Source organism: Neopsephotus bourkii, unplaced genomic scaffold (genome assembly GCF_033783945.1).
Source record: "Neopsephotus bourkii isolate Nb327-2 ecotype Australia unplaced genomic scaffold, CSIRO-AGI_Nbou_v1 NB_567, whole genome shotgun sequence".
Taxonomy (NCBI): domain Eukaryota; kingdom Metazoa; phylum Chordata; class Aves; order Psittaciformes; family Psittacidae; genus Neopsephotus; species Neopsephotus bourkii.
In genome coordinates this window covers 1,610,269-1,636,227 of record NW_026901068.1, presented here as the reverse complement: position 1 = coordinate 1,636,227, position 25,959 = coordinate 1,610,269, and the positions used below count along the sequence as shown (strand labels likewise).

General features: G+C 40.3%; 2 protein-coding genes across 20 annotated transcripts in view; one reads left to right on the top strand and one right to left on the bottom strand.

The window, feature by feature from the left end:
- Positions 1-7,227: 7,227 nt before the first annotated feature.
- Positions 7,228-25,959, bottom strand: part of LOC133211129 (uncharacterized) — a 46,901-nt gene continuing 28,169 nt past the window's right edge. For 2 of the 19 annotated variants that reach the window (XM_061351287.1, XM_061351284.1), the window contains exons 2-8: positions 21,753-21,845; positions 20,217-20,295; positions 19,834-19,906; positions 17,789-17,851; positions 17,027-17,113; positions 12,936-13,111; positions 7,228-7,515 (exon numbers count right to left, since the gene is read on the bottom strand). In XM_061351287.1, coding sequence (XP_061207271.1) covers positions 12,993-13,111; positions 17,027-17,113; positions 17,789-17,851; positions 19,834-19,906; positions 20,217-20,295; positions 21,753-21,832 — 501 coding nt within the window. In that variant the 5' untranslated portion in view covers positions 21,833-21,845 and the 3' untranslated portion in view covers positions 7,228-7,515; positions 12,936-12,992. Of the gene's footprint in view, positions 7,566-12,432; positions 13,112-16,995; positions 17,114-17,788; positions 17,852-19,833; positions 19,907-20,216; positions 20,296-20,870; positions 20,914-21,666; positions 21,846-23,063; positions 23,283-24,007; positions 24,027-24,070; positions 25,421-25,959 lie in introns of those variants that run through there. The other 17 variants (XM_061351281.1, XM_061351274.1, XM_061351285.1 and 14 more) reach the window with 16 other exon arrangements.
- Positions 7,289-13,137, top strand: MRPL42 (mitochondrial ribosomal protein L42). Its single transcript, XM_061351293.1, has 5 exons — positions 7,289-7,499; positions 9,266-9,329; positions 10,279-10,363; positions 11,608-11,771; positions 13,022-13,137. The coding sequence occupies exons 1-5, from the start codon at positions 7,289-7,291 to the stop codon at positions 13,065-13,067; spliced, it is 570 nt and encodes a 189-aa protein (XP_061207277.1). The 3' UTR covers positions 13,068-13,137.

The window sequence follows — 25,959 nt, the reverse complement described above, 5'->3', positions numbered from 1 at the left end:
AGCAGTAGAAAGCAGAGTGAGTTGTGGCAGATGTAGGTTTACTCCTTCCTGCAGCAGTGACCCATGCTGTTGGCTGAGCTTACCTCATGTCACCACACCGATGCAAAGGCCAGGATGGAGAGCGCAATCCTCCTCTCACAAATCCATGACCACTGCTGGGCAAGGATCATATCGTCACTGGGATTACAGCGGTTCTGAGAACAAAGTTAGGCAACTATATTATAGAGCAGTTTGTTATTCACCAACAAAGTGCTTTATAATGTCACTATAGGCAGAAAGGTAATGAAATAATTGCAATTATGCAATTAATACTCCCAGAACAATTCAACTCATCTGCTGACCATCTTTCTATGACAGCTTTTGCTGTCATCAAGTTACTCACCGAGTGGGTGCATCAAGGCCAGCTGAGCCTGTGGCTGACTAATCTTACTTCCTTCTCCTAACCCCCCTTTGCAATCTTATAAAAGTCTTACTGCAATCACAGCTCTATTTCAAACCCCAGAGTCTTTATTTTGCATAAAAGCAGTCTGATACTTTTGTCAAGTATTGTAGAAAATCTGTTCAACAGCAAAAAACAGATGTCTGTATGTACACATAGAGAATAAATTCTTATAGTAGTATCTAGATTTTATCTTAAAATGTTCTTCACTAAATCACAGAGTATTTTACAAGAGTCGTTACAATCCTTATGTCCAAATGATGAAACTGAGGCACAGAAGTGCAGGGTTTTTCACTCATCACTAAGTGTAAGAGTCACTGGACTATTTTTGAATTATCTTAACTGGCAGTGCTGGGTGAAACTGTATTGAGAGAGGAAACAATCCACCAAACCCACCAGTTATATGTTTTACAAACTTAGGACATCAGAATGGGATGCTACAGGTAGGAGCCTTCAGTGTAGCAAATAACCTTTAATTGCTTCTCATTAAGTGGCTGCTTGAATGGAGGCATAATATTGCTTACTTGAGCTACAGTAATCAACAGGAACACAAATTACTCAGGCTGCATATGACCACTGCAGGCATTTTAGTTTCATCATCTGTTATTTACAGTTGCTGCTTGACTTCTTATCAGTAACCAGACGGACCAGTGATGAGATGGTGTGAGATCTGCTAAAGGATGAAGATAAACTATTGATATGAGTCTTTGGTGTTTGGGTGCTTACAGATTGACTTAAACTACAGAAATCTGTCTGGCTACAGCATAACTTCAGAAGATTTGAGAATGAATACCATAACTAAACTACAATGTCTCATTAGAACTTTGCACCCTAAATTTACAGAATAACCTCACAAAGATTAAGTATGCCATTCCAGGAGTGAAGGCTCATCCATATCCATCATTAAGACCCCACTTTTGCAATAAAACAAACCCATCCATTCATAAATTCAATTCCACACGTAGGTGTGATTATATAGTACCTTTTCTACTCCAGATTTAAAGGAAACAAAGGAAACCAAAAGCTTACTCCTGGAAACATTGCTTTCAATGAAAAATTAAATATTTATATTGAGTTTGCTAATGAACAGTTTGAACAATTCTATTGAGAAACAATTTCCTACATATGCAGCAAAAGACTTAGAACAGCCAAGTCCCAACATTCCATTTCCCAGAAGAGGTGCATGTGTGTGTGCAACTGCTTACACAAAACCCACGCTAATCCAGGTGCCAGCTCTGATTTATAGATTTGTTCTTCTACAACAGAGCCACCCAATGCAGTGCCACCCTCATTACTGTATAGCACTTGTTGCCTAACAATAGCTCAACTGTTTTACCATTTCCTGGAGAAGTTCTTAACCAACTGTTCAAGTAAGAACAGGGGATGGGTTTTCTTCAGTGAGACAGCAGCCTAGAAAGAAACTTTTCCATGGTTTTGAAGCTGTGAAGTCCCAGAGGTGACCGTAAGAGCCTCCACAGCATCCCCACTGTTAATGGAGGGAGCAACCTCCTTTCCACTGAGCCAGTACAGAGTGAGCAAGTTTCCTCTTTGCTGTCTACAACCTCCTGAAGCAAGCAAGGCCATTGGCAGTTATTAATAACCCCATCTCCAGACGTGCTGGAGAAGTGTGTAGTCATGCTTCTAAGCTGTCCTTAAGCAATTCCCATCTCCCTACCAGAAAGTTGTACTCTGTCAGAACACGCTTCTAAGAATAGACTCACAGAACATTATGCATCAGGGAGGGGGTAGACCTCACCTACTGTCTTCTCAAAAAAAAATCTTTTTATAGAAATCATCTAAAAATAGCCTGGAAGCTCAACAGACATTGTGGTTTAGGTATCAAAAATCAAGTTCTGCAACACCTTCAACTGCAAACTTTTAGAACCAGGATTTAAGTTAAGAGCCTTGCCAATACAGTGGTGTTTTGAAAGCACACATTTCCAGAATGAAATCATTACAGAAATGCCCACAGGTTATAATATAAAGCTAGCTGTGCAATAAGGGTATAAAGCCAGGGAATCTAAAAAAAATCTAGTGAAGGCTGTTTTGTGAATTAGGATTCCAGAGGGCTATCAAGTGTTCCCAGTGAGTTCACACAAGGGACAGAGGATTGCTAGCAATTTCTGATGAACCTTAAAGTGATATTCCCTTCCAGTGATAGGAAAGAGAAGACTGAAGATGTGAGAGCAGTAGGCAACAGGTACCAGTAATGCTCCCAGTGGCTGATTCTCCTGGGGGGAACCAGAAATTCCCTAGGGAGAACCATGCAGCATTTGCTATGTGGGGAAAAAAACCCACAGTTGTTGAAACCAAACAGTACAGACTGGCATGTGGTCCAACATTTATTAAACAAACAAACAGACAAAAACCCCTTCACATTCAAGATATTCTGCTATTCTTTACAACCTCACTGATGAGTTAGCTCCTTAGCTGCTGACAACTGAATACCACCAGCCTAGCAAACCCCACCATTAGAAGATCGATTGGTCATGTTCAGCAGCAGCATCAGAAACTCTACTTTTTCAAACTTGTGGCTGGCAAGAGTGCACAGACCTGTGAGTAAGTGTGTGTGTGCAGTTCCTCTGAACATACACAGGGGACTGATGAGTAAAAAAAGTCTTGATAAAAGCAAATAAATTGATATCATAGAATGTTTTAGGTTGGAAGGGACCTTAAAGACCATCTAGTTCCAACCCCCATACCACGGACAGGGACATCTTCCACTAGGCCAGGGTGCGTAAGGCCCTGTTCAAACTGGCCTTGAACACTGCCAGGGATGAGGCAGCCACAGCTTCTCTGGTCAACCTGTGCCAGCGCCTCACCACCCTCACAGTAAAGAACTTTATCCTAATATCTAACCTAACTCTACCCTCTTTCAGTTTAAAGATATTCCCCCTTGTCCTATCACTACAGTCCCTAATGAAGAGTCCATCCCCAGCATCCCTATAGGCCCCCTTCAGATACTGGAAGGTTGCTATGAGGTCTCCACGCAGCCTTCTCTTCTCCAGGATGAACAGCCCCAACTTTCTCAGCCTATCTTCATATGGGAGGTGCTCCAGTCCCCTGATCATCCTCGTGGCCCTCCTCTGCACTTGTTCCAACAGATCCATGTCCTTTTTATGTTGAGGACACCAGAACTGCACACAATACTCCAAGTGAGGTCTCATGAGAGCAGAGTAGAGGGGCAGGATCACCTCCTTTGACCTGCTGGTCACACTCCTTTTGATGCAGCCCAGGATACAGTTGGCTTTCTGGGCTGCGAGCACACACTGCTGGGTAATTCAGTTTCTCATTGAGTAACCCCCAGTCCCCTCACCTTAGGCCTGTTCTCAATCCATTCTCCACCCAGCCTGGATCTGTGCTTGGGATTGCCCTGACCCAGGTGCAGGACTTTGCAGGGTAGAGGAAACAGTATGCAGGAGCACCACAGAAGGCTTATATTGATGACTAATACACTCAAACACATTGAGAGGACAATTTTCTAAGTAAGTGGCTAGATAGAGGTTTTAAAATATTTTTTCTGATAGATGCTGCTCAATGTAGAGTGGGTAAGTCAAAACCAATGTGTCTTACACTGGGGAGAAAGAAGCAGGTGTGATTTGCATTGGTCTCCAGCTGTGAAGGGAGTTAATTTCAACATTTTTACTGAACAGCAAAGGATTTTTGTCTCCTGTGTGGATGAACAATATCCTTTTGATAAAGCATCTAAAAACCAGGGTGTCAATCAGAGCCATCATCATCACTGAACTTCGGCAACCTTTTAACGAAGCAATGACAACTCGGTCATAAGCACCTTCAAGAGAAGTCAGGGAAGCCTTAATTTTACTTAATATAGCCTAGCAAATGAGAATAAGCTTAAAATCCTGAACATGTTTTCTCTGCCCACCAGCATAACCACTGCCTTGCTTGTACTCAGCTTCAAAAGGCTACTCTTCATCCAAGGGCTGCCCTCACACTACTACAACGATTTCCTCATGGGAATAACGAGCTGGTACACAACAGAAAATACATAGGACTGTGTTGCTTCAGTCTGGTGCTTGAGCCTGGATCGAACTCTGCTGTAGCTGAATGCAGAAACTTGGTGGGAATGATGGGAACAGCTGATCTCCACAAACATGGCAGAGACTTGTAGTGGAAAGGAGATCTCCCACCTCAATTGTACCTCTCCCAGTAGTACATAAACATTTTGGCCCATATCTGCCCCCTCTCTCTGTAGCTTACTGAGCCTAATATTGCAAGGAAACCCAGAATGGAGGTCTTCCATCTCCCACAGTCAGGAAAACAACGAATTAAAAAGAAACCTTTGGTACTGCTAATGAGAGCAATCTCTCGAGTCATGACTTCTGACTCACTACAAGAGAGACATTGAGGTGCTGGAGTGGGTCAAAAGAAGGGCAATGGAGCTGGTGAAGGACCTGGAGCACAAGTCTGATGAGGAACAGCTGAAGGAACTGGGGTTGTTTAGTCTGGAGAAGGCCCAGGGGGGACCTTATCACACTCTACAAATACCTGAAAGGAGAATGGAGCAAGGTTGCTGGTCTCTTCTGCCTAACAAGCAATAGGACAAGCAGTAACGGCCTCAAGCTGCACCAGGGGAGATTTAGATTGGGTATTAGGAAACATTTCTTCACCAAAAAGGCTGTTAAGGACTGGAACAGGGTGCCCAGGGCAGTGGTGGAATCACCGTCCCTGGAAGTGTTCAAAAACCGTGTAATGTGGCACTTCGGGACATGGTTTACTGGTGGACTTGGCAGTCCTGGGGTAACATCCGGACTCCACGATTTTTTCCAACCTAAACGACTCTACGTCTCTATGGCTCAGACTACAGGAACTGAGGGGGCTATCCCACAGCCAATGGAACACTGTAGCACATCCTACATCAACGCTACTGCCTGCTGCGGGACCCCAGCCCTCTCCCCGAGTCTAACAGCCGCTGCCGACGCCGGGGAACCCCAGCACCCCAAACCTGGGCTTCTGAGCACCACCCTGCCCCGAAACCCGCCCTGGGACCTCTAGGAAGCACCGAGGGCGAGGACGAATGGGTGTTCGCCCGCTGCCCCCCGGCTCGGCCTGTTGCTCCCCTCCGCCATCAGGGGCCAGCCCGGCCAGCCAAGAAGCGGCCCTACTGCTGCCGCTGCCGATCGCTAAAGCACCTCAGGTCTCCCCACCGCTGCCGAACAGCGCTGGGCACAGAAGGAGGCGGTAGCTTACCCCGCCCGCAGCAGGCCCCGCCCACAGGTCTGCCAGCACTACGTGTCCCGGCGTGCCGCGGGGGGAGCTGCCGGCGGAAGCGTGTTTGGTGCTGTTTCCTGTGCTGTCCGGGTGCGGGTTGTTGAAGGTGTGCTGAAGGTAACCGCTGCGCCGTGGTGGCGGGTGTAGGCGGAGGGAGGCGGGTGGTCGTTGTTTCCGGCTGGCTGAGGTTGCCGGGCTCGGCTGTTGAGCTGCGCACTGGGAGAACGCTGTTGTCCGCGGATCAGGCAAGGCAGACAGGAGGCGGGCGGGCGAGGGCAAAGCTGGGCCGCGCCGCGCAGCCCACCTTGTTGGGTTTTGTCGTTAGTGTCCATGTGTGCTCGGCTGAAACGGGGGCATGGCAAAGCAGGCCTCTGAAATGGGGCAGGGGAACAGGGTTCGTGTGCTTGCAGAGGGGTTAAATTGCCGTGGTTTGTAGTCTCAGCTAGAATCTTCAGGGTCAGGTTGGAAGGGCCTTTGAGCAACCTGGTCTAGGGGAAGGTAGCCCTGCATATGGCAGGGGGTTGGAACTCGGTAATACTTAAGGTTCCTTCTAGCTCAAATTATTCTATTCTATAATGGGCACTCATTTGCTTGCTTTAACAGATGACTTTTTTTTTTAAGCAAAATAATTATTAATAGAAGTGTCAGGTTTTGTATTGCTGCTTGCTGCCGGCATCCCTTTAAGGGTTAAATGGGTGCTGTCTCGGAGGCAGGAGCACCCCAATTTGAACTGACCTTGAGGACAGTCCTTGAGGCAAGGCAAAGGACAGGCGGGTGTCACAGCCCGTCCTGGAACAAGGTGGTCCAGAGCCACCCTATTTCTCACACCTTTTTGTTAATGAGCTTCAAAAGCAAGTCATGAGCAGCGCTGCAGGCACTGGGTTATTGTTCTCTAGATTCAGCAGCACTTGTCACCGGTAAAGAAAATGATGAAGAGTTAGTTGCTGCAACTGTAAAGTGCACACTCTCAGTAATGTTCTGAAGCACTAAATGTGGAGTAGTTTTAAAGAGGTCTCGTTTCTTGCTTATATTTTTATGAATGTATCTATAAACTGTCTCCAGTTATGTGGTTTTTAGACATCATTATATAGTCTTCTTCAAAACATTTTTTTTTCCCCTCTAGCAAATGAAAGCTTGTTTATGTGTCTTTCTGCTTCTGTGACATTTGGGTAATATTTGAGGTATTCTAAATGGTATTTTGTAGCTTTTAGGTGCATAGATTTTGAGATGGATGAAGGCAGCAGCATCTAACCAGTTTGTAACTACAGTAAGTGTTGAGGATAAGTACTTCTATTTTTAGAGTGGGTGATGCTATTTACATCTCAAACAAGAAAAGCATGTTTTGGGAATAATTCTGTGGAATACACAGAGGGAAGGATGCAAAACTTAAGTAAGTATTAGGGTAAAAACTGAGAAGACCAAAGCTTGGAAACCTTTTTTATAACACTGATGATGTACCTTCAAAGAGTACCTCTCAGCAAATAAAGTCTTGTTCCCCACTGACTGTTAAGGAGGCAGGTGTGAGTATCTTAACTAAAGGACTTCTAAACCACTGATAAATAATGAAGAATCTACTGCACACATTTTATTTACCTTTATGATATTCAAGAAATTAAAATGTTTGGCTTTTCTACCCTGAACAGCTTTGAAACTGGTTTCTTTCAGAAAGTATTCTACAGGAAAAAAGGTTACGGTGTCCATTTGAGTTCCATCTTGTCCAGGACTGGTTTCTTTTCTGCTGCCAACATGGCAACATCACTTAGAACTGCGTGGCCCAGCCTCTTCTGGATGCGTTCACTAGCAGCTTGTAAGCAGGCCCCGCTGCAGAGTAAGTAGTGATGAAACTGTAGAAATCCTGTATTAAAATTTGTTCTTTGAGAGCCTCTTTCCTGTGCTGCTTAAAGTAATGGAAGTGTGGAAGTCAGTTGTTATTTGAACACAGCCAAGTCTGATATTCCATCTTCTCTGCTGATAATTAAAGGGGATCTTGTTTTGGCTTTTTTTCTTCTTAAAGCTTCTGTGGTCCACATATGGTGCTTCTCTAATTTATTAATTTGCTTGTAAATACCACTCCTCTGACCACTGTATTTGATTTTAATTAAATTTAATCTTTTTTTTTTTTCAAACGGTGGTGAGAAAAAAGGCTACAGCAAGATCTCATTACTCAATGTAAACAGGGAAGTGAAAACAGGCAATGTTATTTCTTACCTTTTTATGTATGTTTTGGGTGTCAATAGGTAGATGCAGCGGAGGTAGCAAAGGCAATAGAAAAGACAGGAAGTGAGAAAACATAACAGACATGTTACATTTTAGAGGTTAGTGAGCGAGGAGGAGAAAGAAATCTTAGGAAGAATCCTAGGAAGAGATATGAACTATTTGCAGCAATATCTCGACAGAGCTTTATGATCCTAAAAGTATCTTTTAACCTAAATGATTCTATGAAAAATTGGGAATGGAATTGTGGGAGAACTTGGAAGAGACTTTGGGTGGTGTGTGGTCCAACCTCCCACTTAGAGCATGCTCAGCTCTGCAGTCACACCAGGTTGCTCAAGGCCTTGTCCAGCTTTGCTTTTGAAGTCTCCAAGAGTAGAGATTGCACAAGCCTGGCTGGGCCCCAGCCCCACTGCCTGGATGGTGTCATGAGGAAAATGTTTCTCTGTGTATCCAGCCAGAGCCTCTCGTTTCAACTGAGGGTGGTGTTTCATGTCCTTCCACTGTGCACCACTGAAAAGACTGGCTCCCTCACCTCAGTAACCCCCCACTATCATGAACAGTCACTGGGGGCTGCTTTTGGGTTTCCCCAAAGCTGCCTCTGCTTCAGGCTGAGCCAGCTCCCATCTCAACCTCTCCTTGCAGAGCAGGTGTTGCAGCCCTGTCTATCTAGGTAGGCCTTTGTAGAACTTGTGCCAGTTCACCATTTATTAAAGGACCCCAAACTGGTCATAGGACCTAGATGTGGTGTAACAGGTGCTGAGTAGAGGGAGATAACCCCATCCCTCCATCTACTTAGTACAGTCCTGGGTGCTTTTGGCTTTCTTTACTACTTGTAATTTACTGGTTGATTTCTTTGCCTGGGGTGAAGCTGCAGGAACCTGGGCAGAAGGGTAAAGTTTTCTGGGGTTACTGCAACCAAGACATGATAGTTTTGTGTTTTGTATAGCACATATAAAAGTCACCAGTGAAGTAAAAATTTGATTTATTTTTTTTTATAATAAATATTGCTATGAATGAAATTATGATCGTGCATGTAAGTCATAAGGTAATGTTCTTTGCCTATATAAAGAATATGCTCTAATGGTCAAACCTATAGGTATTTTGTTCATACTGTGGTTTTCTGTAGGAAAACAATACAACTGGAAACGTAAATGTAGACCATAGCTACCTAGATACCGTATTTTTTGATTGCACTATAAATCTGTGCAGTAAAGTGTATGTCTGTTTAGAAAGTATTTGCATTTTGTTAATTGAAAACTGACAATGATTGTAATCCCCAATTCAGACTTAGAATGAAAATGTAAACATTCTTAAACTTGGCACAGCTCTGCTTGTTTTTACATGTAGTGTTTTGTTTTGGTGTTTTTTGTTTTTCTGCAGATGGAGCTGTGTGTCGTGCTTGCCATAAATCTACATATTCAGTTCTCCCTGAAGACTACAACTGGTACTTAAATGTGCTTTCATATGTGGCCTTTTCATGTGACATTTATTCCAGGGCTATTTTATCTGTTGTGAAGTTATATAATGGTATCAAATACACCTTCTGCCAGTTTTGGATATCCGTTAGAATTTCAACTAACGTACTGTTTGTGATCATAACAATTACGAAGTCAGTATTTCAAAAAGTAAGCATAATGAAGAATCATGCAGGACTCATTCTAAACATGGTGCTGACCCCAGTACCCCTGCAGTTTTATTTATGAAAATAGCTAAAAGCAGTTGTTTTCATTGATGCTTGTTGTTAAGACAAAGTCCAGGTATTTTTGTCTGCTGCACGAGAAAGTTGTGTAGAAACCATGAAAGACAATACAAGTATAATGGTAAACACTGGCATGCGAGCCCTAAAAGGTTTTAGGAAGATAATGTGTCATGGGAACAGGAAGGAAGGTGAGAAAAGTCATATTTCCTCAAGGAACCTCTCAGTAGTGTCTGTTCATCATGCTCGTCATCTTGTACGAAATGTAAAAATTGGAACCCCAAATAGAGCTTTATTTCCTATTCTTCTTTTTGTAAGTGCCATACTTCTTATAAAGGCATGTTGTCCTAGACATCATCTTTCCCCATTTGTTGATACAGTTTTACATGCAATTATCTGAAGCGTTAGGGATTTTATTTCTAACCCAGTTACTTTCTTTTAGCTCGCTCTTCCTCTTCATCCAAAAAAGAAACATGAAGATGATGGTGAGGAGGGTAGAAAGGGGAAAGGGTCAGAATACAGGAGGTTCAGATCAAATATTTGTGACTGTTAATTTATAAGGGTTTATTTTATAGAAGATTCTTAAGAATTCATAAATGCAGGGGCAAATCTAGTTTTCTTTGGGACTTGGGCTGTTTATTTGTTCAGCGTTTCTGAAAATTGTAAAGCATATATATTTGAGGTTTTATTTTTATAGCAAAGTGGAACTTGCAGTGACATCAGATCTGAAGACAATTGTCTGCTACCACCCATCGCTTGAGATTCCATATGAGCATACAAAAGTAGGTCCAAATGTATACATTTATATTTTGTACTTTTGTAAAGACATAAGTAGTTTATAATTTTGAGTCCTGAGGGTACCTTTTTTTTATATGAAATACCGAGATACTTTTTAGCATGTGATCAACATGTCTGTGAAGTTAGTGAACAATGAATGTAGCTGCTGCCATGAGGACCTTGTTCTTAGGTGAATTGAGGGAAAGTGGCAGAGAAAGAAATGCTCAGATAGCACAGTCTATAGTAACTCAAATAGAATTAAATGAGGCACTCAGATACTTGTGCACTTCAGAGAAAACTAGTGTCTGTATGAGTGTACTCCTCAAGAGGATGTTTGGAATGCAGGTTATACTTCACACATCCATATGTACAGATGCTGCAGTCTGGGCAAGAGAATATAACGAAGTGCTGCTGTTTTCAACTCAAGCTTTGAATTCTCTTCAGTACTCTTGCCTTATAAACACTACAAAAAACCTTTATAAATACCAAATTTTTATCTGTCAGCAGTACTTAGAGTGTGTTCTTTACACAGATGAAAGTAAGTTTAGAAAAGCTTTTCTAGTGTGTGCTATTTGTTTCAATTTCCAGTTCTCATGCTAGCAAAACACTACAAATGGTAGCCATGTTGCTGAAGTACCCAGTGTGAAAATTCTGCATTGAAAACTTGAAACATTTTAGCAGTCTTTGCGGGCAAGTTATATACCAGTATTTTTAAATGTACCAGTTGCATACATCTCGGGAAAAGACTAAACCAAGGAAAAATGCTTGTAATGGTGCTAGGAGTTAGGTTTCAGGTTGAAAACAAACATCTTAGTCTTAGCAGATGCACAAACAATTAGGAAGTGACATTCTTCTCCAAGGTACACATCATGTAAAAGCTTTTTTAGTGGTGATTTTTATCACTATGAATAAATTTCTAAATAGAAATAATATGAATACTTTTGGATTAGCAGAAGTGAAGCTTTTGATTCCGCAGGTGAATTTTAAGGATTGAGGTTAGCAGGAATGATGACAGCAGTGCTGATTTTAGGGGTAACCAGCTGTAGCATGTAGGGTAATTAGTTCTCTAGACATCTGCACCACATTGGTGCTTTGGTTGGGTGGGTGGGGTGTGGTAAACAGCTTTTACAATTGAAGGCATTTTTCTGTATGCCTTTGGCTTCAGCTGTCAAGAGTAATGCTATCTGTGTAGATTGGTTTTTGATTTTTCTCAGAAAAGGAATATATATATACACTACTGTTTTTATAGCCCATACCACGGCCAGATCCAGTGAATAATAAAGAAGAAAACCTTGATCAAGTTTTGAAATCCAGATTGGACGAAAAAGAGCTAAAGAACGATCAAGGTCCTACAATCGAAGAGCTCAGCAAAATGTTTTACACAACAAAACATCGCTGGTATCCTGTGGGACAGTAAGTATTTTCAGTGTTTCTTCCTTTTGGAGGTAAAGGGAAATAGAGGAATAACTTAATGACCAGATTCAACCTCAGGTAAGTCATGTGAGACAGGATATTGTTAGTACATGGGCTATTGCATAAAATCTTAAATGCAGCATTGTGTAAATGGAAAACTGTATTCCATGAGGGTTTTTTAATGCTGCCCTTTTGGCAGCCTTTGCCACTATGAAAGATGTCACAGAAATTTCTCATACCATCTAGTTAGTTACTAGTTCAGGCAGTTATCAAAGTTGCATAAAAGAATCGAGTAAGTAAAATACCGTCAATGGACATGACTGGACACAGCCTGGAAACTTGCACTGTCTGTTTCTTAATGACTCTTCAAAAAAAAAAAAAATCAATAGGGCAGTTCTCAGACATAAGAATAGCAGAGATTTCCCATTTGAATGGTGAAGGTTGCACCTCTGAGTGCCTTGTATTCAGAAAGCTGGGGGAGGAGGAATGCTGCAAAGGTGCATGACAAAGAGGAACTATGTACACTCAGGTAGACCCATGAAAATACCCAGCATTCTGGTTTGTGTTACTTTCCCAGTTTGCTACTACATCTTTTGGTAGTTGCTAATTTCATAGCTGTGGAGGCTTGATACAGGCAGAATATATATATATATTTTTTAAAATCCCCAGAATACTTTAATTATTGTGCTTTGGGGGTAGATAAAATGAATGAAATGGTAGAATTTTCTATGGCCAAAGGGTATCTGTCATTTTAATGAGCATCAAAAAGGGTCTTCCTTGATTTAGGGTGGGTAATTAAGAGGGAAAAGTAGGGATAATTTTTTTGTTGTCAGAATTTTTTAGTTTGTCTGCAAAATATTACACTATTTAATATATAGTCTGTCACTAGTCCTTTAAACATCAAGTCTCTTTGTTCTGTAGCAATCACTTTAGCCAGAGGAAAAGCTGACCATGTAATAAAATTAATTTCAGACAAAGGATTAAGAATAATAAACAGCAGTCTTTGTGCCTATTCAGCTGTAGAACTGACTGAATTATTGCATGCTTGTAGCAGACATAGCAATAGAAATGATCAGCGTTATGTAACTCCACAAACAACAGAGATGACATCTAATGAGTGATGGATAGGCTGTGCTTGTGTAACTTGTGTTTTGCTTGTCTAACCTGAGATCACTTGCTGGGGGTGAAAGCATGAGGGAAATCCAAGACTGTCCAAAGCTTTCATTCACTGCAGCCTTTTTTTCTTCTAGGTATCATAGAAGACGCAGGAATCCTAATCCTCCCAAAGACCGATAATTGGGACAACTTCTTGTTCATCAGCACATTACTAGTAATCTTTACTGGAAATAAAAATTACAGAAAGTGAGATGTTTGGCAGTTCTGTGCGAGTGCTATAACAAAAACATGCTTAGCTAAATTGGATTCTTCTACTTCAGCAAGTTGACAGAAAAACGACAAAATTGCACTAATAAAGCAAGGGTTCAGTGACAGCTGTTGTACAAGCATGGTCGGCCAATGACCAAGTCTTAGAGCTGGATGCAGCAGGTGATGGAGTGCTCTTGATTAAACTTGGTCAGAGGCTTATCATTGGTAAAGTGAATGCACAGAAGCCTTGTGTCAGAATGGGAAGTCCAGAACTGGACACGTTAGGGTTTGGTGTTATTCTGGAAGGATAGTTATGTTTTTAGAAATCTAGTAACTGAAATGCAGGTGAGCTTGAATACTGAGGTCTTAATGGCTATTGATAAAAAATATGAGGTATTTATGAAAAGAGTGAAAAAATAGTTTTGCTGCTTCTATTACACTTGTAAGTTATCTGATTCCATGTTTAATCCAACATCAGCCAAGTGATTGTATTTAAGGCTTATTGTCAGGTACTGAAAACTGGCCAACTTGGTTACATTTTAGCATCCAAGGCATAACAGCTCGCCTTTCTAAATCAGCCAGGAATCCCAAATAGCTGTGAGAACGTCTGTGTGTATTCATAGTTTGGGGCAGGGAGTTGATGGGTTTGTGTTTTATACCCCACCCCGTTTACCATTCAGTGAGGATGCTGTGTTCCTATGTAAATCAAAATAGCTGTAGCTCAGGAGAGGAAAAGTTCTTTGCCTTAGCAAGGTAATCAGTGAAGATTTCCAGCTCTTTCTCGCTGACCAAGGGGGAAGGATTTGCCCTTTATGACATAAAATGCTTTAAATTAAATAAATTTTTGTTTTATTCTACTTCATAGCTTTAGCAATTTGTAGTGCTTAAATGTCTCTGCTATTATAATATTTTGTCACCTAGCCTTTTATTTTCCTCAGGAAAATGAGATTCTTTAGTCTGGTCTACAGTTTTAGGCATCAGCCTTCAGATAGAAGGGGTCAGCTTGGAACACTATTTATAAGCATATCCTTATAAATAATCAGAAAATAATTATCCCATGTATGTTATACATTTTGATTGTATTTCCTTTCCAAAGCAACTTGAATAACCTGGGAAGGTTCTTGTTTCTTTGCTTTAGTCTAGTGTCATTTTACCAGCATGTGTTGTCTACAGGTTCTGCTACAAATTGAGTACCATATAATTTCTCATCCTGGTCATTGTTACTATAAAGAACACTTACTTTCTAAAGTTATTACTGAATAACCTTTTTTTCTCTGAATTTCCTGTAACTGGGGAGGATGAGAGAAGGCAATGTTGGGTGTGTGTAAAAGCCTCCCTTTAAATGCTTCTGGAAAATTGTATGTGAAGCTAGTCTAAGTTGTTCTGTTGGTATTATTTTTAAAAATGCATTTTTAAATCCAAGTGACAGTTTAGCTGATAGTGGTTTATGATGGCAAAGCATGGAGTAGTTTTGCTTATTCTCTGTTATGTTTGTAAGATACCAGAGTCCATGTTTAAGCCTCCATCAGCCAAGCAATTTTGGCTCTGTGTTATATGATGTGTTGCTCACGTGATAACAAACATGCTATCGTGAAGGAATGTCTGTTGTGTCTATGAGAAGGATCACTGCTTACTCTGCAAGTTCAGACATGTCAAAATACTCATTTTTTTTTTTCCTGCTTAAAATATAACTTTAAAAATAGTTTTTAGTAATTTTTGTAGTACAACAAATTTTAGGATTTTGATCAATTCATTGTACCTGGTACTGACACTGGTCCATATGTGAGCAGCTTCCATCTCATACTTATTGTTTTGTTCATGTCCCACTGTATAAAAATAAGCCCCCCTTTATTTTTTGAAAGCTGAGACCTGATTTGTCACCACTTGACTTTATTCCAGCATAAGAAAAAGACATCCTTGGACTAATTTAAACTTTGAATTATTTTTCCCCCTTCTTCTCTGTGATACTTTTTCTTAGTGCTGTGTAATACTATTAAGATGTTTTGCTTTACAGAAACCTCCTGTTATCACATTTGTCTGTTCTTGCCTGTCAGACCCTGTTTATGATCAAACATCCACAATCACTGTAGAAATGTGGGATTTCTCAATGTTTCCCAGACATTTTTGGATGTTTTTCAGGTATTTTGAGGTCTAAAAACCTATGATGTGCTGGGCTGCTATTTTAAAGTACTTCCTCTTCTGACCAGTTACTGCAGAGAGAGTCTAAAACACTTTCACTAAATGTGCGCTCTGCCACTTTGTTACTACATTAATTCATAGAATTGATACCTCAAAATCTTTCCCTTTCTTACGCTGCCACTCTAAATCTATGTTCTCTTCTACTAATCTTTCTCCTGAGTCATCTGAAGCATGACCTAAGAAAAATCCACCTCTACAGTAATTCCAAGCTGTCCTCCTGTTTTTCTAGATATTGAACAACTATGTAAAACTGTCTTTATCTGTTTCAGTTCACTTAAAAACTTAAAAATTCATCCACTTAATTCTTGTCCCACTTCTGTGTGAAAGGATAATCCATCTGAAAATTAGTTTGGGCTGTCTTCTGTTGCGTTTGTTAGTTAATTGAAAACCTTAGTTGCCTAGCGTATACTGTCAAGTCTGCTTTGGTGTCTCTGTAGCCAATTTTAGGCACTTAGCCATTTGTTTTGTATCTAGTAGTTACTAAGTGTTTCAGACCTTACTAGGCTCATTGCTGTTGATAGTAGTTTGGTATGTCTTACTGATTTTGGTTTGTTGTGTTTTTTTTAATAATATCGATTCAGACCATTAAAACTGCAGTTCAGTCCTAATGAAAAGAAAGGTCTTTCACTTTCTTTAGTTAGACTTTAATATTTTAAAAAGAAGCACGCTTTTAAAGCAGGTTTTTGCCTTTTTTCCTATGTGCAAATTATGTTGTTCTGCAGATGCTTGGGACTACCACCAGGAGGCAATCTTGCACAGTTACTCAACTGGATTTGTCCGAGACCAAACGGGATTTAGGTATGTCATCAAATTTAACACTAAGCGACATACATTAGCCGTTCTTTAAATCTGTAAGTATTTAAGAAAAAGGAACTCTCTAGCCAGTCTGAAAGTGGTTGGATTCAAAGGGTCAAGGATCCTTTTGTGAGATTTGCCTGTTATGTCTGCAACCTGTGGCAGAGATGTATGTTCAAACAAAATAAAAGGTGACCCTGCCAATTGTGAAAACAGTGAGCCAACGGTGGGGCCGTAACAGGACCCAGCCGCCAAATACGCTTGTGTGACAAGTTTATTGTCTTTATGCTTCAGCTCCTTGTGATGATTAATGGAGGGAGGAGTGGTCCATCCGTCCCTTCCCACCCCTCCAGTTAGTCAGTCCTATAGGAAAGTTCACTTCTTGTCCCTGTACTGTTGTAGTGGATCCGAATTTCAGCTGCTATGTCTAAATTCTGCTGTACTAGGACAAATTACTGCTGCAGCTCTGGTACAGGTCACAGTAATGACTGATATTTAAAGCCAACACTGCATTTCTCAGTTATTGCAGTCTTTACAACAAATTTTAGCAGCTGCTCAGCTGTAATTTGGCATGCTCATTCCACCCTCAAAAGCAATACAAAGTTATATAATGAAGAGATCGAACAGATGTAAACTGCATTCCTCTTCTGCAATAGAGGTTTGTTTTAATGCTGTAATATAATAAAACTGGCTTAAAGCAAGCTCACCAATCACCAAAATAAACATCAGACAAATTGTGTGCCTACCATAGATATAAATTGGATTCATCTAAGATTGAGATGGCTACTAATTAGACCTCTAAGCCTGAGTTAGTCTTTGTAGGTTCCCTTTATAGTCAATTGACAGGGGAAAATAAAATACCTACCCAGGGCAGTTGATCTTTAAGATTTTATTACCTAGAATATCACACAGATTGTTCTCTGGAGGTGCTTTCTCCTTCTCATCTATGAATGGGGAGTGAAACTTAGTTGAAGGTGAGATGCCTGCATCAGAACAATGAAAGCAGTTTGACTTTTTTATCATATATGTAAAAGAAAAATACTGAGCTTAAGATAAAGGCAACAATGCTGCTCCTGCTAGCCTTCAATAGCATGTAGTCCATACATAGGGACTCTGTTTTCTCCGCACAGAGTACATGTTTTTACTGCATAGAGCAATTCACACAGGATTTGTAACTCTGAATAAATTGTATACAGGATTTTATTCTCACCTCTATATTTAATCAACCCTCCAATGCTGAAAGATAATACTTAAGATGTTGTTTCATTCATTGTGTAGTCAGAGGAGAAGTAAGATAGTTATGTGTTTTACAGTACCTCTTCTAATGAGCTCCTGATCACAACTGTTACCTCTAGGTACTTCTAGAAAAGTGAACACAATAAATGATAATGTACTAGGCAACATACACAAAATTATCTGAAAATTAAAATAGTATTTACACAGCCTATTAGTTCCACTGTATATAAATGCAGCTGTTAGGACACTCCACATCAGAAGGCAGGAGCTATGTGGAAGCTGCATGAATCGAACAGCATGTTTGTTCAACAATTTTGCATTGCATGGCTTCGAGAGAAGTTTATAGCCCTGAGTACCACTTTATTAAGTGTCTTGATGTAGGTGAGAAATGGTAGTCAAGATATCATAGAGTTTTTCATTACCTCGAGGCACCACAGGAGGTTGGAATGACCAATGGAACTGACAAACTTTGCTAGCTAGTCCTTCTGAAAAATCAAGTAAGTAATGAATACGGAAAACAGTTGTGCTTATATCCAGCTTTACTGCTTGTCAAGATGAAAAACAGTCTTGGGCCAGAGGCAGTTTACCGCTTTAAATATGGCCAGTTTTGACTGCTACCAAAGTTTGCAATTCCCCAGCAAAAGAATCTCCCTACCAGCAAAATAGGAGTATCATAGGAAAAAAAAATAAAAATCTGGAAGAGCTGTTTTTTAGCTTCTCCTCTGCCAAAACTAGTAGAAGTTTAACCATGTAAGTATCACAGAATATTTAAATAAGTGATGAAAAGTGACTTACACTAAGCTACCACATTAACCCATTATCATGTAAAATAAAAATTAACTGAAGTAAAAGATTAAACTCTTAAAGCATGACTCTACTGTACAAACATCTATTTCCTACTAGCTAATGTTAACAGAGCTTTATAGTTTCATGTGAGGATTAGTGTTTCTTAAGTACTGCTAGTCTTTATTATTCAAATGTACATTGTATTTGTTTAAACAAATAATAAGCTAAGAGGTATTTTTCTGAAGTCAGCATTTGTAGGAGTTATACTGGACCAGAGCTGTCCTGCAGCAGTCATCTTCACCTTCTGCTTTAGTTAAGAGACAGTGAGGTTTTCAACTGAGTCATAAGCTAATGCCAGGAAGAATTTTTCCTTGACCCCCAGTTAGTTAACAGTTGGTATTCAGTAGCACAAGGCTCCACATCCCTTTTCATATTTTTTTATCTTGTAATTTTTAATCCTGACTGGCTTAAGTATGGGGTCACTTGTCATTTTCCAAAGGTATCTCATATCTTTGTAAAACTGCCTTTCCCCTGTACTATTTTTTCATACAGTTAAAATCCTAGCATTAGCAATGGGGAAACTGGCAGCAAGTTCCACAAATTTTAGAACTTTAAGGAGAAAAAGGATTTCCTATCCAGAGTAGAGGAAAAAAAAAATAAATCAGAATTCATCACGGTAAGTTCAACATAAGCACAGATAAGAAAATCAGCTGGTAACTTGGAACCACATACCCTTTTTTCCCACTCCCCACCCTCACTGCAGGCAGGATGAGGAGGAGAATCAAAACAATGTAAACCCCATGGGTTGAAATAAAAACAGTCCAATAACTTACGTACAATATAAAACTACTAGTACTAGTAATAATAATAAGGGGATAGAATATAAAACTAAAAAGGAAAAGAACCCAACAAACAACAAACACAAGTGATGTACAATGCAAGTGATCACCACCTAGCAACTGATACTCAGCTCAACCCAAGCAACAATCTGGGCCTTCCAGGGAACTCCCCCCAGTTTATATACTGGGCATGATATGCTGTGGTATGGAACACCCCTTTGGCTAATTTAGGTCAGGTGTCCTATCTCTGCTTCTTCTTGGCTTCCTGTGCCCCTCCTCACTGTTAGGGCATGAGAGACTAAAAAGTCCTCCATCAGAGTAAGCCCTATGTAGCAGCAACTACAATATTGGTGTGTTACCAGCACTGTTGTCAGAGTAAAGCTGAAGCACAGCACACCACCAGCTAACTAGGAAGAAAAATAACTGTTACAGCTGAATTCAGGCCAATGACCAAGATTTTAGCTCATGATTTTGTGGAAAAGATGTATTGAGAAGCCTTATATTTCTTTAAGAGTGAATCGTGTAGTCAAAATACCTGTGGTCTACCCTTTATGTTGGTCAGAAGTGGTCCCCAGCAGCAGACTGATACTCGGAGCCCCTCTGAGCATGCCCTTAACTGCTGCATGCTGAGGAGCAAGTTCTGGCTTTCAGTCGTCACACCTCTGTTACTTCCCTCTGTTCCACCTAGCCCTCTTTAAAGCAATGGCTCCACATCCCTGTGGGGAGAGTTCACACCAAGCACTGCTCCCAAGGTCACATCTTGTCTGACTTTACCCTACGTGCTCTTCTAAACTGCTTGAGCACCCTCAAACGTTGCCAGATCCAGAATATGAAAAACATACCCTCACTTTGTCCTAGGAAAGCACCAGTCTCACTGCTTGCAGTACAGTTTAACATCATTTCAGATGCTTCAAACTGAAAGATAAAACAAAAAAATCTGAATTATATGTTGAGTCTATAGGGTCCAGAAAGAGTCCAAGGAGTACTGTGGGATATGAGTAGAGGAGTCTTCTCTAGAGTGAACTAGCCCTAGTTAGTGTGGATATAAGCCAAGCCTCTTGGCATCAGGGACTTTTTTATTTAGAAATACAAGTATGCTTCCTGAAATCAGGTAGTTAGGACCGTCGTTTTTACAGACAGGCTGAGCTCAGACTGTCTGTTCAGACTACTAAGTCTGAATCAGTGTGGTACAGACTTAGTGATACATTCAAAACTAGCAACTCACACGCATAACAACTGTTCTGTAAGCAATCTGAGTCATCAAGATTGTCCAGTCCAGTTCAGAGATGCCCCAGTTGACACTCCTGTAAAAATAAAAAGATTTTTCTTCTGGATAAACAAATATTCAGAGAAGAAAATGCATTTTTGTAACTTTCAACAAAATACAGATTTAGGAGCAAGCATCTTCTTCAGCAGTCCCCATCAGAGTAAATGAACCATACCAAAGGTCACTAAATGTTAATGTTCTGTAATTCTCGGCTTTCAGAGGTTCAAAGAAATCTCAAGAAATGGTTCAAGTTATGGCATTTGGAAAAATAATGAGGTGAAAGGCCTTCAAAGGCTTCTGCAGAAAAAAAAACAACCAAACAATAATTGGACATAATCCTTGAAATCTTCACTTAGGCATTACTAAATGAAATGTCAACAAAAGAAAATACTGGTATAAAACCCAAAGAGCTGGGTTTTTTTTTTCAGTTACTCTCAGGACAGAAGGGGTTCATTTATTTAAAAATCTGTGACACTGGCAAATAAGCTGTTGACTTTCAACAGCTTGCCAGGCATTGCTTTTGGGTTTTTTTCCCAGGTATACTCCTAAATTAATTTTGCTAGAAATACAGTAGCAGTTCAGCACATATTTTTTAGCAGTTCATCTCATTACCTGGCATACTGTCACCCCCTTAGAACAGCCCAAGGAACTGATCCTGAAAATGCAGGAGATTAAAAGATAGGCTCCAGTTGACTATTGGAAGTATAACTGTCAGAAGCATAACGGATGTGTCATTTGGGGAATTTTGTTGTTGCTGCATCTTTTCCATCAGCCAGTCCAAAGGGATTTCATTAACATCTCACCAGTCCTTCTGACTACGTAGGAATTTTGACTAGATTGTGAAAGCTTCTAGAAATAATCTATTTTGAAGTGTTAAGTATATAAATGCAAATTGAGTGGAAACAGCTGCTATTTACATTCCCTAGACACAGGATTCCACTCCCTGATGGATAGAAAAGGGGGAAAAAAGCCATTGAAAGAACATGAGGAAATTGCAAAAACACGGATCTAGTAAAAATATATGCAATGGACCACATTGTTGGGTATACCTTTGCCGGTTTGTCACCACAAAGTATACAGCCCACCTGCCAGGAGCTTTGTGTATTTCTTGGAGAAAGGAGGGGAAGGGTTGAAGGAATAAACACGCTGAAAACAAAATCATATGAATAAATTCATGTTTCAGCCTTCTGTGCAATGGCTAACAGAGAGCCAGGCATTTTCAGAAACAGCCTCACAGAACAAAGCCCCCATTCACAACAAGATTTTGCTATGGACTTCTGTTAGTTGGAGATTATGTTCTGGAAAAATGATGAAAGTTCCTGAAAAATATAAGTAGCATATTCTAGACCAGTGTGCCTGGAAGTGGGGGACTGCTGGAAGGCAAAGGAAGTGTAATGTGAAAGCTCACCCCTTTGATGAACCCAAGCTTTATCTTTTTATTGGCCTGACAGAGGCCCTGCTACATGGCCTCTGTATATGTTCTCATTTACTCACCTGCAGCAGATCCCCGCCATCAAGTGTTCCACTGGAAAGCTCGCGCTCCCTCCTGCCGTGCCTGCCTCTATTGGTAACATCACTGGCAAACATCTAGAAAAAATAAACAGTAATAGACTGTCCTCAGAAAAGGGTAGGCATGTTTAAAAACACACAAAATGTGACTGCTAATTTCATTTGGAGCAAACCCACTTACTCAAATCAGCGTCAGGAACCTCAGCTGGGGAATTAAAGGTGGGATTGTTTTGCTGGATTTTCCTTATAGAAGGGAAAAGGAGTTGATACAGCCAACACAGCCGAAGATCAAGCACCACAGAAACACTTGATTCTTAAAGCCTGTAGAGCTGATTCCCTCCAGGACTAGTTCTGTTTGACTTGGGATTGCTTTTTTGCCTGCCAGCACACCAAACCAGTCATAACACAGGCAAACGTGGGACAGAAATGTCATTCTTACTCCATTTTAGATACAGACTCTTGCCTGCTGTTCTACCCTATGCAAATGATACATCCGATGGCAAAACACATCCTTTAGTTCCTTCCCAGAACAGGGTCTGATCTACAGCAGCAGGTTTTGTAGCTTCCTTCTGTCTAGCATGATGTGGCCTGAGATGCTTGGTAAAAATTCTGCTGTGCCTCAGGCATCTTTCTGGATCAAATTTATTCCCAGAGGGAAAATTTATCAGAGAAGTGAGCTCTGAAAAGAATGCTAAAAATAGTGTTAAAATTGGAAATACAGGGCAATGACATTGAAAGTTGGAAAAGATGTCTAGCCCAAACTCACACTTTATAAAAGGCTTTGCATATTTTGTAATAATTATGGATATTATTTCCCCTCCCCTGTTCATTTACAAAGAGATAATAACAGACTTCAGCAAATCTGAATTTGGTTACACAGAGCCATCTGTTAATTCTGGTATATGGCAGTAGAGGGCATCTAAGGACTTCTAGTCACATATGGTAAGGGATTAAAATCAGATGGCTGAAGGAGTTACTGCTCTCACCCCCAACCATTCACCCCACTCCGTGACAGAGTTTGCCACCTCAGGACCAAACAGCTCATGAAGCTGCTCCTGAACAACTGCAGTTTTGAGCCACCCTGAAACTGGGGTTGATCTTATCATACCAAATCAAAAGCTGAAGTTGTTTAAGAGGAGAGGTATGAGTTAATTTCTCATCCATGCTGCAGGCAGCACTCTGTAGGAGTCCCAAGAAGGATGGTTCAGGTACAGCACAAGAGGAGACAGTAACTGCCTCAAGCAGTCTATCCAATTCAGTCTATCTACTACTGTTGGAGCTTTAATTTTCACATACCTGGCAAAACTGCTTACAGAAGAGGTAAGCAATCCTGGGAATGGACAGGCCGTGCCAAGAAAAGGCAAGCTGTGGACCAGTGCTCTTTCCCCAACCAGGAAGCTTTGTGTTTGCTTCCTCTGCTAAGCCCAAAAAATGCCAGTCTGTCTGTCTGGCCCGTATTTCAGTTTACAACTTCCCAACATGCCAGTCAGTTACAGGACAATGCCTTGAGCCTTCCTGACATAAAACAAGCACTAATCATGACAAATAAAGAGAGAAAAGGTAGCTGGCAGCTAGCACTGTTTTCTTGTCAACTGTCCAGGTCTCTGTGACATTCCACGTCCAGCCTGTCTTTGCACTGAAGTGGGGAAAGCAGCCATGCCTGTCTTGAGCCAAAAGAAGCCAACACGTCAGAGGCAGGTTAAGTTTATTACCTCAAACTCACAATGCACTCATCTGAAAAGAGTATTTGATCCAAGCAGCACATGGGCACATACCATGGGCAGCATATTTTCAATTAACTGTAAGAAGTTGAAAATTATATAAGCACATTAGTACAAATTGATTATCCTGTTATTCAAACTCTTAAATACAGCAGCCCATCAGGCCTTATACTGAAGTCTATTATAGCCTTACCCTGAAATTTAAAAGTGGCTCATGCCCAGGAAAAGGTTCTACAACTCATTTAATGATTCACAGTACTCCTGAAATGATATTCATCTGTCTGCTTTCCATGGCAGCACTTTCAATCATAAACACTTAATTGTAGGAATTCATTCTCCAGGCCAAATAGCTCTGGGTGAATTAAACCATCTCTAATATAAGAACTAGAACAGTGATTTAAAATTAATCTTTTTCTGATGGAAGACCATTTATTCAGAGACATATAACCCAGTTTCTTCTTCATCTTCATTATACTTTGCACTCAAAACTCTCCCCTTTGAAGATAGCCACTGCATCACCTGTTTTAATTTTCCTTATTAGCTTCAGAACTGACTCTTCGCCAACAAAGAAACTTTAATTACTCAGGGATTGGCAGAGCACAGGAGAGATGCCTGCATGCCGTCTGTCAGGAAAACTTTTTCACAGACATTACTTGCTCTTTTAGTTTGAGAAGTAGAACTCGCAACTGGCAGGAAAACATCTCAAGCCTCCTCAAGCATAAAAGGCTTGTTTTTTCTGGCAGCATCTAGGACGAGAATGCAAGATTTCACAGTGCTTTCAGCTGTGCTATCTCTAGGATTTTTCTAAGACAAAGATGAGTATACATTTCTCAAAAAACCCACAACTTCAAAGAGTGTGGTTGTGAACATGTGTATGTGTAGGTGTATGTGTATATATACACCTATACACCTTTTCTCAGACATTTACACCCTTTTATAGCCCCAAACCCAAGGTAAACAAATAGTACGGCCACAACATCTTACACTATAATCTGAATATTGAAATCCATAGCAAATATTCTCCTAGTAGTTGTTTAAAATGCCTGCTATCAAAACAGTTCTTGCCAGAAGTCTTTTTTTCTACTGGGTTCTTGAAAAGGACCTGTACTAGGAAAGAAAATGCTGTCAAAGGGTCTATATTTACAAATTATCCTCAGGTAACTTCCAGCAATATTTAGCTAGTTGTAGTTAAGAGTTAGACAATTCACAAATAACAAAGTGACATACCTGAATTCTGCTGTTTATAAAGAAGCCTAACATAAAATAAGGTGAAAACTGATGTGTACATTATATTTTTTTAAAATATATATACTTAGTACCCTGTCACCACATTCCAGTTTTCCTTAACAAGTGCAATCAAATTATTTCTATGGTATTTTGTTTTTACTTTAAATTGTAAATAGTAAACTAGAAAAACTATAAAAGCTCCACATTTACTGGTTTTAATTAAAGATCCTAAATGTGTCTCAATAACCTCTTACTCACTGCAGCTGAGGCCTTTAGATGCTACCCTAAGTTTTAAATAGTCTGAAGCACTTGATGAGAGAAGGATTTCAATGCCACTCTTTTTTATGGTCAGAGTTTCATGCTTGCTGGTGATTACCTATCCACTGAACTGCAAGAAAATAATCCTTCTTCTCCACCATCTCTGAAAGAAAATAATCTGAATGTTATTTCAAAGTACTGCTCTCTTAGTGCTACCTCTTGGTTTGCTTTTAAATCACAAGTACTGGCTTTCTTTTAGAACACCACTGATTCATAAAAATTATTATCCACTGAATTTTTGATTATTCTCCTTTACCAAACGTATATTCTCAAGAAAGTTAAAGCATTCACCTCTCAGTAGATAAAAATGGCAGGAAATAAGGTGGCAGCTGGTTAAGAGTAAAATTGTTTGGTATACATCATTATTTATTTCATCAAAACATTCTGTTCCTCTGCTGTATTTATTCTGTTTTAGGAACTCTTTGTGAAATAAGCAAACCTTTCTTCCGACCGCTGAGTGAGAAATTCTCTAAGGGCTCACACTGCAGACCTTGTTTGTGGTGTGGAGCTACAATTAACTTGTTCTAATTTGCTTGAGATAAAGGCTCAAAGAGTCATATTTCTCTGCTTGAGAACCAGACATGCTGCCTGGCCACTGCAATCACAGGGCAGGAAGGAGTTACACACTGTTATTTAGCTCGGTTCAGGTGAACAGTTGTCAAAATATGGTCAATAAATAGATATAAATGGTAAGTGGTAAGCAATAGTTGACCTTTTAACTAAAGCAAATTTTATCTGACCAAAAGGTATGTCATGGATAATGGCTATTTGGTGCTGTATCTTCAGGAAGTGGGGATACAGAGAACAAGGAAAGGCCCCTTGTATTCTTTCAGGTAGCTAGATAACTCCAGCTAAATAAACCAGTAAACCTCTTCAGCAGATCAAAGCAAATTTAGCAAAATCAGCTGGGCCAAAAATGAATTCCC